The 14,520-nt window shown below is 47.0% G+C and overlaps 1 protein-coding gene across 5 annotated transcripts in view; it reads left to right on the plus strand.

Moving 5' to 3' along the window:
- KIF17 (kinesin family member 17) overlaps positions 1-14,520 on the plus strand; it is a 46,260-nt gene that overhangs the window by 29,812 nt on the left and 1,928 nt on the right. For 2 of the 5 annotated variants that reach the window (XM_046661326.1, XM_046661327.1), the window contains exons 9-12: positions 135-346; positions 2,791-3,022; positions 11,751-12,009; positions 13,167-13,237. In XM_046661326.1, the coding sequence (XP_046517282.1) occupies positions 135-346; positions 2,791-3,022; positions 11,751-12,009; positions 13,167-13,237 (774 nt within the window). The remainder of the gene's footprint in view (positions 1-134; positions 347-2,790; positions 3,023-11,750; positions 12,010-13,166; positions 13,238-14,520) is intronic. The other 3 variants (XM_046661328.1, XM_046661329.1, XM_046661331.1) reach the window with 2 other exon arrangements.

Consider the following 14,520-nt stretch of genomic DNA (forward strand, 5'->3'; position numbering starts at 1 on the left):
GTGTTGGTGGAAGTGGCGGCAGTAAGAACTGGACAGGGTGCACTTTTGTATAACCGGGTGTCTCCGAGCCAGAGGTGACCCGTCCCAGACTGCGAGGGATGCCCGCCTCCAGCTTGGTTTCTCTTTGTGCTCAGGAGGTTGACCTGGACCTGGACATGGCCAAGGAAGTGGTGTTGGCAGCAGAGCCTGGCATGGAGGCCGAGGCTGAGGCCCAGGTGGCCTTGGAGGCTCCGCCTCAGGCCCCACTGGCCATGACAAGTGTGAGAAGGGACAGTGTGGGTGTGGAGGTGGCAGTGCTGACTGACGACCTGCTGCCCATTGTGGACCAGCAGCAGGTGCTCGCCCGGTAAGCACTGCAGCTTGGGGCTGGGGGGACCCCACATTGGGGCGGGACGGAGCTCTACCCTGGGGGTAGGGGTCCCCATAGATTATTCCCGAGCCCTGCCCAGCTCTCCTCCTGCTGTGGCTGGGGAGGCCCTGATGCTCTCCAGGAGCAGTGGGGCAGGGAGGTGCTGGAGTCAGCCAGGCGGGCATGGCTCTGCTCTGGATGCTGCGCAGGAGCCCCCAGATCCCCAGGCGCCTGCTGGGGAGCAGCCGCTCTAGGAGGAGGTGAAGGCGCTCTTGGCCACCTGGCTTTCCAGGGTCTGCCTTCAGGTCGTGGGAATCCCAGGGCAGAGTGATGCAGGCTTTCCTCAGGGCCCAGCCCAGCCTCCAGGGCCCTCCCAGAGAAACGACATGCTCCCCCTGGGGACAAGCCACCCCAAACTCCCTCTGAAGCCGCCTGGGGAGCTGGGCTTCCCTCACTGGCTGTGCCGCTTTGTGCAAGTTACTTAACATTTCTGAGCCTTGGTTCTCACTCGTGTAAATGAGGGCAGTGTCAGGCCCATCTCTGTGACAGAGTCCGCCTCACGTCCACAGTTCAAACAGTAACTCAGCAGCCACTGCCTGCTGGGCACCAGGATGCAAGGACAAATGAGATGCCACCCTGGCCTTCGAGGTGCTCCCTGGCCCGGGGGGAGGCAGATACCCAAGGCCCAGGTTCTGCCTCAGTTAGAAGCAGTCAGCTGCTTGGGTTCCCATCCGCCTCCACCACTCCCTAGCTCTACCACCTGGGGCCGACATTAAACCTCTCCCTGCCTTAGCTTCTCATCTACAAAATGGGTATAATCAGAGTTCCAGCTTGAGAAGCTTGTTGTGAGGGTCACATGGGACAGGGCCTGCAGAAGTGGCAGCCCAGCCCCAGGCACCCAGAAAACGCTCAGCATCTTCGCGGCAGTTTTCACGATGTGGTCTGGAGTGTAGTCAGGGAAGGCTTCCCAGAGGAGGGGACACCTGAATGAGGTTTGCACGACAGATGCCTCAGGGATGGCATTCGAGGAACAGGCCACAGCCAAGATGACACACAGGCACAGAGGGGGATGTCAGCCTGGGTGTTTGGAGAAGTCTGAGCAGCGGGTTAAAGCTGAGTGAGTTAGGGGTGCAGTGCAGGGGGCGATGAGATAGAGAGACCTGTGTGCCCCTGGGGGCTCGGGCTTCATCCTGATGGGGACCCTAGAAGGACTTTACAGAGAACAGTGACTTGGACGTGGCTCCCCTCTGCCCTGCTGCTGTCTGGCTTAGAGCTGAGCCTGAAGCTGAGTCTGGGCCCAGCTGCTCAGTGCACAGTTCCATTCTTCCCGTGAGCGTGGCCTGTCCCCAGTTCTGAATCCTGGGTATGCCTTTAGTTACAAGCCCCTTACACCCCTTTGGAAAGAGGCAGAGTCTAAAACACTTTTAGGGCTTTGTCAGACAGTGAGGAGTTCCACACAAGCCTTTCTTTGTAGTTGTTTACAACTTGTACTTTAAAGAACAAAACTCGAAACATTTGTAAGCATTTTGGATATAAATATTTTTAAAAATGTATTATGCACGTCCCTGCCTGGTTAAACATTGTGGACTGAATTTTTTTTTTTTTTGCATTTTCTATTGACATGTAATTGACATATAACATTATCTTAGTCTCAGGTGTACAACATAATGATTCGATATTTGTATCCATTGTGAAATGATCACAATGAGTCTAGTTAACATCCACTACCACGCATAGTTAGAAAAATCTTTTTCTTTTTTTTCTTGTGATGAGGACTTTTAAGATCTATTCTTTTAGCAACTTTCAAGTATGCAGTACACTCTTGTTAACTCTAGCCACCATGCTGTGCGTTACGGCCCCAGGACTTATTGATCTTATAACTGGGAGTTTGTACCTTGTGACCCCTTTCACCCATTTCACCCATCCTCCACCTCTGGCAACCATCAGCCTGTTCTCTGTATCCATGAGCTCGGTTTTTTTGTTTGTTTGTTTGTTTGTTTTAGATTCCGCATAGAGGTCATACGGTACTTGCTTTTCTCTGTCTGACTTATTCACTTAGCCTAATGCCTTCAAGTGCACTGAATGTGATGAACATTTTTCACAGCCCAGGGGTACCCTAAGGCTGCAGGTCGCCTGGGAGCACAGACGCCTGCTCTGCACTGGGCAGCGAGTCGGGGTGGCTTAGCTCTGGGTCCACGGGGAGCTTCTCGCCCTTCCTGTTGGGCACAGCCGTCGCCGTGGTTGAGTGCACAGGCTTGGAGTTAGGTAGACCTGGCAGGAGTCCTGGTTCTGACCCTGAGCCAGCGGCTTCACCTCTCGGAGCCTCGCTTTTGGTCTCTGTGAAGTGGGGTTGTTGGAAGGATTCGATGAGATCATGCTGGACAGCAGGTGCTCAATGACAGCAGACATTATCCTGCTTGCTTTGTCCTCCACGCGGGCAGTTTGCAGCTGTTGGAGCAGCAGGTGGTTGGAGGGGAGCAGGCCAAGAACAAGGACCTGAAAGAGAAGCACAAGCGGCGGAAGCGGTACGCTGATGAGCGCAAGAAGCAGCTGGTGGCGGCGCTGCAGAACTCGGATGAGGACAGCGGGGACTGGGTGCTCCTCCACGTCTACGACTCCATCCAGGAGGAGGTGAGGGCCAAGAGCAAGCTGCTGGAGAAGATGCAGAGGAAGGTGAGAGCCTCGACTCAGACACCCAGTCCCCAGCCTCGCCTCCCCCCAACCCCGACCTGGGCGGCCACTGGTGGGCGTTCATCCATTCTCTCTCTTTTTTTTAATTGAGGTCATATTGGTTTAGAACATTGTGTAAATTTCAGGGGTACGTTGTTATATTTCAGCTTCTGTGTAGACTGCATCATGTTCACCACCAATAGTCTAGTTTTTATCCGCATCCATTCTTTACTCAAGCATTTATTCAGTGCCTAATGTGTGCACACCCTGTTCTGGAAGCAGTCACAGTGACAGATGTGTCTCCGCTGTCTTGGAGCTTATGTTCTAGCGGGAGTGTGTGTGTGTAAGAAATAACAGAGAAACAAGCCAGAAAGTGTGAGAGAGTGATAGTGCTGTGAAGAGAATATGGGGCGGGCAGGACTTTCTTCTTCCTTTTTCACTGTCATTGAAGTATAAGTGCACAAATCACAAATGCACAACATAATTCATTTCCACAAAGCAAATGCACCCATGACCCCAGCACCCAGAGGGAGAGACTGAAGGTTAACCGAACCCCAGGAGTTCCTGGGGCCACCTTCGATGGGGCGATGGGAAGTTCTGGTGAGGCCGTGACTTCAAAGGTGGAACCTGAAAGATGAGAAGGGGCAGCTCGTGATGCCCTGAGGGAGGAGAATTCTGGGCCCAGAGAGGGGCCAGGGCCGGTGCTGGCAACGAGGTTAGTGGTTCCAGCAGCAGAAAGGAGGCAGACATGGCTGAGCCTTGCGAGTGAGGACAAGTAGAGGGTATGAGACTCTGCCGTCTGTGACAGTCACGTATGCTTCCTTCAGAGCATCTTCTGCATGCTATGGGCCTCAGTGTCCTCCTTTGTCACCTGCAGGGTTCCCCGCTCCTCGTCCCCATCCAACACTGGCAGCCAAAGGTTCTTGCCAAAGATAAAGCTCATGCTTTTTTCCTCTTGAAATTTCTGTAGTTTTTAATTTTCTTGGCTCTTTTCATGTCTTTTAAAATACCTCTCGTTATGTTTTCGGTTGAATTTGCTCTTGCATGGACATCTTGTCATTTGGCCTACGTATCTAAGTCTTTAAAAAATTCTTTCCTGCGTTCAGTTAATGTCCCATTCCACATCTTCTTTGTGTGTGTCCATTTCCATTTTAAGGGTTTGGATTTCTGATTTGAAACTTTCGCATCTGCGAATACTTGTTTCGGGAAATCTTATTCCCGGGGGTGTTGGGTTACTGTTTTCATCCGTTCGGTTCTGTGCTTGTGCTTTGGGAGGAATTTTCTCCGCTGAAATGCTTTGATCCTCCTTTTCTGTTTCTCACAGCAGCTCTGATGAGACACATCTGCTCTCTCCTGTTTCTTTCCTGACGTGTGGTTTTTCTGTGCTCTCAGTAACAGCCGAAAGCAGAGGTGCGGTTTGTTTAGGCAGTGGCACGCTCTTCTGTTCAGATGGTGAATGCAGTTTTCAGCTGAGATCTTCATTAGTTTCCTATTGCTGCGTAAAACAACACGTTATTACTTCCCAGCTCTGTAGGTCCAAGTCTGGGTATGGGGCGGCTGGTGGCTCTGCTTAGAATCCCACGAGGCTGAAATCCAGGCGTCGGCTGGGCTGCGTTTTTTCCCAGAGGTTCTAGGGGAGAATGCATTTCCAGGTTGTTGACAGAATGCAGTCCTGTGTGGTTGTAGGACTGAGGTTCCCACCTCCTTGCTGGCTGTCAGCCCTAGTCATCCTGCATTTCCTGCCTCCTGTACCCCTTCAAAGACGACTGGGACAGTTGGGTCCCATGCTTCAGATCTCTCGCTCTACTCCTGCCTCATTTCTCTGAAGCATCTCTTCTGCTGCCTGTCTCTCTGCCTCCCTCTTCCGCAAGGCCCATGTGATTACCGTGGGCCCAGGGGATAATCTCCTTGTTTTAAAGTCATTCGATTGACAACTTTAATTCCATTTACAAAGTCCTTTTTGCCATGTAAGGTAACATATTCACAGGCATAACACCAGGAGACAAAAATCTTGCCTTCCAAACGCTTTTTTTTTTTTTTGGTGGGAGAAGTCAGTGTGTCTTTTGTGTGGTTTTCTCTTGTTTGGACTTTTCATTTCCATCTCAAGGGCGCCTCCTGCTTCTCAATGCTCTCGAAAAGTCCTCCAGGAGCGCTGCCTTACAGAGACTAGTTCCTGGGTCCTGCACGCATCCCCGTCTCTTCCATCAGTTTCCAAGTAGCAGAGCTGTTTTCAGGGTTCCCGCTCAGAGTGGGACACTCTCTTTTGGGGAGTGATTTTATCTGCCTTCCATCAGCTTGCCCTCACCACCTATGCTCTCCCAGGTGCCTCCACTCATTTTACCCCTGTGGTGGGGGGATTGGGAGCCATCTGCTGGATTTACAGGGAATTTGAAGTTTCTAGTGCTCTCTGTCTCCCAGTCAGTAGGCCGGGCTGAGGATGGTTTTATTTTCTCTCCTTGTGCTGTCTATTTTTTTGGAGGCTCTCTCTGGAGAGATTCAGATTTAGGTGGCTGCCATTGTCTTCAGGTACCCAGAACTCGGTGTGTATTTTCTTTAATATAAGCAAATATGTGTGTGTGTATGTATACATCCCCCCACCACATCCGTATCCCCCCACTTCTTGGATGAAAGTAGCTATAATACACACTTCTCTCCACCGAGCTTTTTTTCACATAACAGTTTATCCTGAAGGTCACTCCACAGCAGTATCTAGGAATAGTCCTCGTTCCTTTTTGCTGCTGCATGGTCCTCCTGTGAGGCTGTATCACTGTCATTGTCAGTCTGCTCTCGATGGACATTTGGGTCGTTGCCAATCTTTTGCTACAATAAGGAGCACTGGAGTGAGTAGGCTGTGCAACTACTTTTGTGGTTTTGGTGGGTTGCGCTGGACTCAATTCCTCCAGAGGGTTTGCTGGGACAAAGAGTAAACACATATGTGATTTTGCTAGGTCTTGCCAACTTCCCCTCCAGGGGGGAGTGTATCCTTTCGCATCTCCACTAGCACGCTGTGTGTTTTCTTTCAGGCTCATCAACAGAATATAGTGAAAACACTGAATTTTTGCCATTCTGATGGATGATCCGTAGGATCTCAGTGTAGCTTTTTTTTTACATTTTTAAAATTGAGGTATAATTAACATATAACATGATATTAGTGTCAGATGTACAACATAATCATTCAATATTTGTATATATTGCAAAATGATCATCACAATAAATCTTGGTAACATCCATCACCACACATAGTCATGATGCTTTTTTTCTTGTGATGAGAACCTCTCTTAGTAACTTTCACAGGTGCCACACAGTATTATTATTATTATTATTTTTTTTTAAAGATTTTATTTTTTTTTCCTTTTTCTCCCCAAAGCCCCCCGGTACATAGTTGTATATTCTTCGTTGTGGGTCCTTCCAGTTGTGGCATGTGGGACGCTGCCTCAGCGTGGTCTGATGAGCAGTGCCATGTCCGCGCCAAGGATTCGAACCAACGAAACACTGGGCCGCCTGCAGCGGAGCGCGCGAACTTAACCACTCGGCCATGGGGCCAGCCCTGCCACACAGTATTATTAACTGGAGTCACCATGCTGTATGTTACATCCTAGGACTCATTTATTTTATAACCCCGTGTAGTTTTAATTTGCATTTTTCTTACTTGGAGTAAGGCTGGGCATTTTTTCACCTGTTTTAGCAACATTTGCAGGCTTTTTTCTCTGAACTGTGTTTGCACCTGTTGCCCGTTTTCCTAGAGGGTCGTGGTTCTTTTTCTTCTCTACTTGTAGCAGCTCATTATAGCAAGAGTATTATAATTTATATTAGGAAAACTGACTCCCGATCTGTGATATAAGTTGGAAATATTTTTTTCCAGTTTGTCATTCACCTTTTTACCATGCTTTATGGTATTTTTGCCATACAAAAATTAAAAAAATTTTATTTTGTCAAATTGATCAACTTTTTAAGTATTGCATATAGATTTTGAGTCATAGTTGGGAAAGTTCACTCGTATTTTCTTCTAAAACTTTTTAACATTTAAATCTCTGACCCATTTGGGATTTATCCTGGTGCGTGTGTGAGGAGCTGATCCAATATTATCTTTTGTACATGACTCTCCATGTTTTCCAGCACCATTTTTCAAAAAGTCCATTTATTTTCCACTGACTTCAGATGGATGCTGCTTTTATTGTATCCTAAATTTCTATATGCGTTTGGATGTATTTCTGGATTTTCCATTCATTTCTCTTGCTCTGTCTATTCATGTGCCAGTGCCAGCCACTTTATTTAAAATTCGGAGGTTTTATAATATGTTTTACAATCTCATAGGACTAATCCTCTCAGTGATTTTTTTTCCCAGGTTTTTTCTGGATATTGTTTTTTGTTTGTTTTTTGCCAAATGAACTGTGTAAATAATTGGGTTAGCTCAAAAGAAAAAGAGAAATAAAGAAAGAAAAAATTGATAGAATTTCTGGGGGAGGGCTGGCCCAGTGGCACAGTGGTTAAGTGTGCACGTTCCACTTCTCGGCGGCCCAGGGTTCGCTGGTTTGGATCCCAGGTGTGGACATGGCACCGCTTGGCAAGCCATGCTGTGGTAGGCATCCCACATATAAAGTAGAGGAAGATGGGCACGGATGTTAGCTCAAGGCCAGGCTTCCTCGGCAAAAAGAGGAGGACTGGCAGTGGTTGGCTCAGGGCTAATCTTCCTCAAAAAAAAAAAAAAAAAAAGAATTTCTGGGGGAATCATGTTATATTTATAAATTAGCTTGGGAGTATTGATGTCTTTATGAGGTTGGATTTTCCTCTTCGGGAACATACATGGTATATCTTTCTATTATTAGTTCAAATCAATTTTTGTGTCACTTAGGAGCGTTTTATAAATTTCCTCATATAGGTTTTGGACATATCTTGTTAATTTCACACCAAGGTATTTTATCTATTTGCTTTCCTCTATGGGGTATCCTCTTCCATTATATCTTATATCTAGATTTTGTTTGTAAAATGAAGCCTATTGGTTTTAAAAAATCATTGTGAAATGGAAGAGAACACTTTTTAAATTCATTCTACTGGGCCAATGTCACCTGGTACCAAAATCAGACAAAGACGTCACAAAAATACTACAGACTAATATTTCTTATGAATATAGACACAAAATGCTCTACAAAGTACTAGCAAACCAAATCTAACAACAGATAAAAACGATTATACACCATGCCGGACTGAGATTTATCCCAGGAATGCAAGGTTGGTTTAGCATCTGAAAATCAATTAATGTAATACATGATATCAATAGATTAAGGGACAAAAACCACATGATTATCTCAATAGATGCAGAAAAAGCATTTGACAAAATTCAAAATCTGTCATGTTAAAAACACTCAACATATTAAGGATGGAAGGGAACTTCTTCAACTCGATAGAGGGCATCCATGAAAAATTCACAGCTAACATCGTGCTCAGTGGTGGAACACTGAATGTTTCCCCCTGAGATGAGAAACAAGAAAAGGATGCCCGCTCTCACCACTTCTACTCAATGTTGGACTGGAGGTTCTGGCAAGGGCATTTAAGCAAGCAAGTGAAATAAAAGGCATCTAGATTGGAAAGGAATAGGCAAAACTGTCTCTAGTTGCAGATGACATGATCTTTATATATAGAAAATCCTGAGGCATCCACTAAAAAAGCTACTGGAATCAATGAACAAGTTCAGCAAGTTTGCAAGATACAAGATCAATAAGAAATAAGAAATTGTATTTCTATACAATAGACAATCTGCAAATAAAATTAAGACGATAATTCTATTTATAATATATCAAAAAGAATAAAATACTTAGGAATAAGTTGAACAAAAGAAGTGTAAAAGTTATATTCCAAAAACTATAAAACATTGTTGAAAGAAATTAAGAATAAATAAATGGAAAGACATCCTGTCCTCAAGGATTGGAACACTTAATATCAGTAAGATGACAGTACTCTTCAAACTGATCTACAGCTTCAAGGCAATCATCATCAGAGTCCAGGCTGATTTCTTTGCAGAAATTGACAAGCTGATCCTAAAGTTCATATGGAAATGCAAGGGACCCGGAATAGCCAAAACAATGTTGAAAAGAAAAAAGTTGGAGGCCTCACACTTCTCAGTTTCAAAACTTACTACAAAGTTACAGTAATCAAGACTCTGTAGTGCTCGTGTAAAGACAGACATATAGGTCAATGGAATGGAACTGAGAGTCCAGAAATAAACCTTCACATTTACAGTCAATTGATTTTCAAGAAGGGCGCCAAGAGGATTCAATGGAGAAACGACAGTCTTTTCAAGAAATTGTGCTGGAACAACTAGCTACCCACGTGCCAAAGAATGATGCTGGACCCCAGCCTCACGCCATATACAAAAACTAACTGAAAATGGATCAAAAACCTAAACGTAAGAGCTAAAATCATAAAACTCTTAGAGGAAAACAAAGGCGTAAATCTTTGTTATCTTGAATTAGGCAGTGCTTTCTTAAGTATGATGCTAAAAGAACAAACAACAACAACAAAATAGATAAGTTGGACTTAATCAAAATTAACACTTTTGTGTTTCAAAGGAAACTATCAAGAAAGCGAAAAGAGAGCCCACAGAAGGAAATAATATATCTGTAATTCATATCTCACGATAAGGTGTTTGTATCTACAATACATAAAGAACTCTTACAACTCAAGAATCAAAAGACAAATAACCCAATTGAAACATGGGCAAAGGATCTAAACAGACATTTCTCCAAAGAAGGTATACAATTGGCCAATAAGCACATGAAAAGATGCTCAACATCATTAGCCACCAGGAAAATGCAAGTCAAAACCACGATGAATGACCATCTCACACCCAGGGATGGCTGTAATAAAAGACAGATGATAACAAGTGTTGGTGAGGATGTGGAGAAACTGGAGCCCTCAAACGCTGCTGGTGGGAATGAAAACTGGCACAGTTGCTTTGGAAGATAGTCTGGCATTTCCTCAGTTGGTTAAACGTAGTGTCACCACATGACCCAGCAGTTATACTCAAGAGAAATGAAAATATGTCCACACAAAACTTGTACACTAATGTTCATAGCAGTCTTATTCATTATAGCCCCAAAATGGAAACAATCAAGAAGGGAAAAATAAAATGTGGTCTATGCACACAATGGAACGTTATTCGGCAGTGAAAAGGAATGAAGTACTGATACGCGCCACGACGCAGAGGAACCTTGAAGACGCTGTGTTAAGTAAAAGAAGCCAGACACAAAAGACCACATGCTGTATGACTGCATTTATATGAAATGTCCAGAATAAGCAAATCTATAGAGACGGGAAGTAGATTGGTGGTTGCCTTGGGCGGGGGGTTGGGGAGAAATGGGGAATGACTACGAATGGGTATGGGGTTTCTTTTTGACTGATGAAATGTTCTGAAATAGATGTGATGCTTGCACAACTCTGAATATACTAAAAACCAGTGAATTGTGCACTTTACATGGGTGAATTGTATAACGTGAATTATCTCTCAATAAAGCTGTTATAAAAATCATTGTGATTCCAGATGTACCATATATAAAGATTATCACCATGAGCACCATGTATCTACTATCCAGCTTAAGAAATGGCCCATTATGGGGCTGGCCCAGTGGCGCAGTTGGTTAAGTTCGCACATTCTGCTTTGGTGGCCTGGGGTTCGCCGGTTCGGATCCCAGGTGCGGACATGGCACCGCTTGGCAAAAGCCATGCTGTGGCAGGCGTCCCACGTATAAAGTAGAGGAAGATGGGCACAGATCTTAGCTCAGGGCCAGTCTTCCTCAGCAAAAAGAGGAGGATTGGCAGGAGATGTCAGCTCAGGGCTGATCTTCCTCAAAAAAAAAAAAAAAAGAAATTGGCATTATGAATTTAGTTAAAGCCCCTGTGTACCCTCCCTCCCTGATGGCTCCCGCCCACCTGTGTCCCCCCAGGTCTCCTCTCTTCTCAGTTGGTTCCATGTGGTTATCATTCCCATGAATGTAAAACCTCCTCCTTTACTAATCAAACTGCACCTGCTCTCTGAGGACGCGGACTGTGCGCCCAGGAGTCTGGAGCCTCAGGGAGAGCATGGTTGCAGTTGGAGGTGGGAGACCCCTGTGCTGAGGAGGGAGTGGAGGGCAGTCCGGCAGACCTGGGTAGGCGATCAGAAAAACCTGGAATCCATGTCAAATCAAGGTGGGTCTGACACTTAGTCCAGTGTTCGTCGCATCCTAACAGGGCTGTGCGGTGGGGGAGTGAGGACTGTGGACTCTGAGAGTCTGTGCCTATTGCTCCCCGTAGAAAAAGAATTCATACAATTCTCTGAGATCTTTTGGGACTGTGGTGACCATAGTGTTGTGTCTGGAGCCTTCTGAAAGGCGCCTGAATACACCGTAGGAATGTGGGATAGTGACTGAGGGCTGGTGGCAGGAGTGATGATCCATTTCTTTGCCTGCTTCCTGCAGGGCTGTGGACACTGTAGGTGCTCATTTAAATGCTGGGTGGCGTGGTGGGAGGGTGAGTGAGTGGATGGAAGGAGGAACGGGTGGGTGGCAGGCAAGGTGAATGAATAGATGGAAGGACGACTGGACAGATGGTGGAGATAAGAATGGATGGATGAGTGGATCAACAAACAGACGGTGAGTGGCTGGCTGGAGGGGCAGTTAGTGGATGCAGAGGTTGGGTAGAGGGTGAAATGTCTGGCTGGGCCTCCGGCTCACTGCTTGTCATCCTTTGCTTCCAGCTTCGGGCAGCAGAGGTGGAGATCAAAGATCTGCAGTCGGAGTTTGAGCTGGAGAAGATCGATTACTTGGCCACCATCCGGCGGCAGGAACGTGACTCTATGCTCTGCCAGCAGCTCCTGGAGCAGATGCAGCCCCTGATTCGCCGGGACTGTAACTACAGCAACCTGGAGAAGATAAGGCGCGAGTCCTGCTGGGATGAGGATAATGGCTTCTGGAAGATCCCCGAGCCCATCATCATAAAAACCAGCCTCCCAGTAGGTCAGGAGCCTTGCTGTCCACTCGGCACTCCCCGCCCTCCTCCACAGTTCCCCCTCCTGTGACTGACGGAGCCATGTGCCCCTCCCCGCTGGCTGTGGGCGCAGCAGACGTGACCCTGGGTATCCAAAATGTTGGGCACCTGAGAGAATGGTGTGTTCTAGAGTCAGACAGATGGGGGTTGGAATTCTGGTTCCACCCCTCTGTGTGTGACCTCTTTGGGACTCAGTGTCCTCACCTGTGACATGGGGATTAACAGTAGCACCTTCCTTAAAGATCGCTGGGTGGCTTAAAACGTGTTAATACACATCAAACTCTTAGAGCCTTCCCTGGCACATTTTAAGGGGTGGCACATTTTATCCTTCTCTCCATCATCACTGTCATTATTTCATCCTACAACAACCCTGTGAAAGACATGGATTACCTCTCTCACACACGAGGAAGCTGAATCTCAGAGAGTGTAAGTGGCTTACCCAGAGTCACAATCATAGCCGTAAGTTGTAGGACCAAGGATAGAATCCAGCTGTTCAGAGTTTTTCATGCCTGGTTCAACTTCGGCTTTTGCCATTGACCTCCTATGTGACCTTATGAAGGTCACTGTCCCTCTCTGGGCTCTGGTCCCCTGATCTTCACAAAGAAGGGGCTAGGTAAGATGATTTTGAGGGCCCCTGCGTCTCCACTGTGGTGGATCTTTCTCCAGCCACGGAGCTGGCTTTGCCCATTCAGGGAGCAGCAGGCTCTTACATCCCGCAGGGCCCCCATCAGTCCTCTCCCTGGTCCGAGAGTGTTCGTTCAGGTCCTACATCTCTGATGTTTACGGATGGCCGCTGACGCCATCCCTGCTGAAACGCCAGCCAGCTCCGTTTCCCCAAGACTATGGGCAACAGCAGTTTCTTTTCTTCCTCCCGCCCCCACCAGCCTGCTGTCTTGCCTGGAAGCAGGGGAATGGCTTCTTTGGCACCTGAGCCCTCCTGCTGTCTGCTTCCTAACGTCATCCTCGGCCTGGGCTTGGAAGCCTGAGCCAAGCCTGAGCCAGGCCTGACCCCGATCCCTGGGGATAGTGTGGCAACCTCCCCGCCCCCCCCCCCCCCCCCCCCCCCCCCTGGTCCCTCTGGTCCTCACGCCTGGTAGCAGTGACTGCAGCTTCTGTTTTCTCGTAGCAGTTTCAACAGGGCCACAGAACAAACCAGCCCGCAAAACCTCTGCAGTGGACATGGGCGAACCCGGCACGGTAAGGCCTCGGGAGAGCGAGTGAGGGGTGGGGAGCTGGCGGGGCTTTGCCCCAAGCTGCAGCGGGCCAGCATTGCTGTAGGGAACTGGACTTGTGCTTTCGTCCCACCGAAGGACACAGCAGAGCGCTGAGCCGGACCCTCTCCCTACGCCTGCCTGGCACCTAGGCCCTCAGCCGCTCTGGCCCTCACGCAGAGGCGCTTACGGTCCTAACCAGAGGGAAACCAGATGGTTCCAGCCAGCCCATCCTACTAGAGAAGGATGGAAGCTTCAATCTCAGAGGCCAAGCAGTGCATCTGGTCCCCTGGGCCCCAGCTGGTATCCTTGGACCAAAGGATCCTCAAAGGAGCCATGAAAAAGTTATTGGGATTCTAAAATCACTTTATTTTCATATCTCCCATATTTTGTATTACAACCAAAATACATATCCTCAAAGCAGAAGTCAGTAAACTTTTCTGTAAAGGACCAGATAGTAAATATTGTAGGCTTTATGGGGCATATGGTCTCTGTCACAACTACTCAACTCTGCCATCATAGCACATAAACAGCCATTGACAATGCAAAAATGAATGAGCATGGCTATGTTCCAATAAAACTTTATGTACAAAAACAGTCTGGGGGCCAGGTTTGGCCCATAGGCTGTAATTTGCTCCTGCCTTAAACCGTTACAGATATTTCAGAAAATCCCTACAGAACATACCTTTGTAGTCACGATAAGGGCACTCATATGTTAATGAATTCCAGCCAGGCATCTCTGCCTGAACAATTCAGGGTGGCTGCAAGGAGTGTCTCACACTGGTCTAAAGCTCTGATTGGCTGCTTCTGATAACTTAACTTTGTATAAAAGGGAAAGTTGTTCCTGAAAAAACCATTCTTAACCTGGGACCACAAAGGGGTTATATTAGTCAGAATGCATTTAGTTCCAAGTGATAGATACCCAAGCAATCATAAGCAAAATAGGGAATTTATTGGTTGATGTTAAGTGTTCCAGTTTCAGGCATGGCTGGATCTAGGGGCTCAAACAGTCAGTGTTCTGTGTTTCTTCATCTCTTGGTTCCACTTCCCTTGGAATGCTAGCTTAGGACTCAAGCAGGCTTTCTCCACATGGCTGGAAAGATGGTTACTGGCAATTGGTGATCTGATAAGAAGAAAAAACCAGTCTCTTAAAGCAACCTTAAACCAACACTTGTGGAAGGATTCTGATCAGCTCTGCCTGGTCCTGGGCCTACTCTTGGACCAATGTCTATGTCCAGAAGATGTAGTTGTGTGATTGGTCCAGTCTGG

The sequence above is a fragment of the Equus quagga genome, chromosome 5 (genome assembly GCF_021613505.1).
Source record: "Equus quagga isolate Etosha38 chromosome 5, UCLA_HA_Equagga_1.0, whole genome shotgun sequence".
NCBI lineage: Eukaryota > Metazoa > Chordata > Mammalia > Perissodactyla > Equidae > Equus > Equus quagga.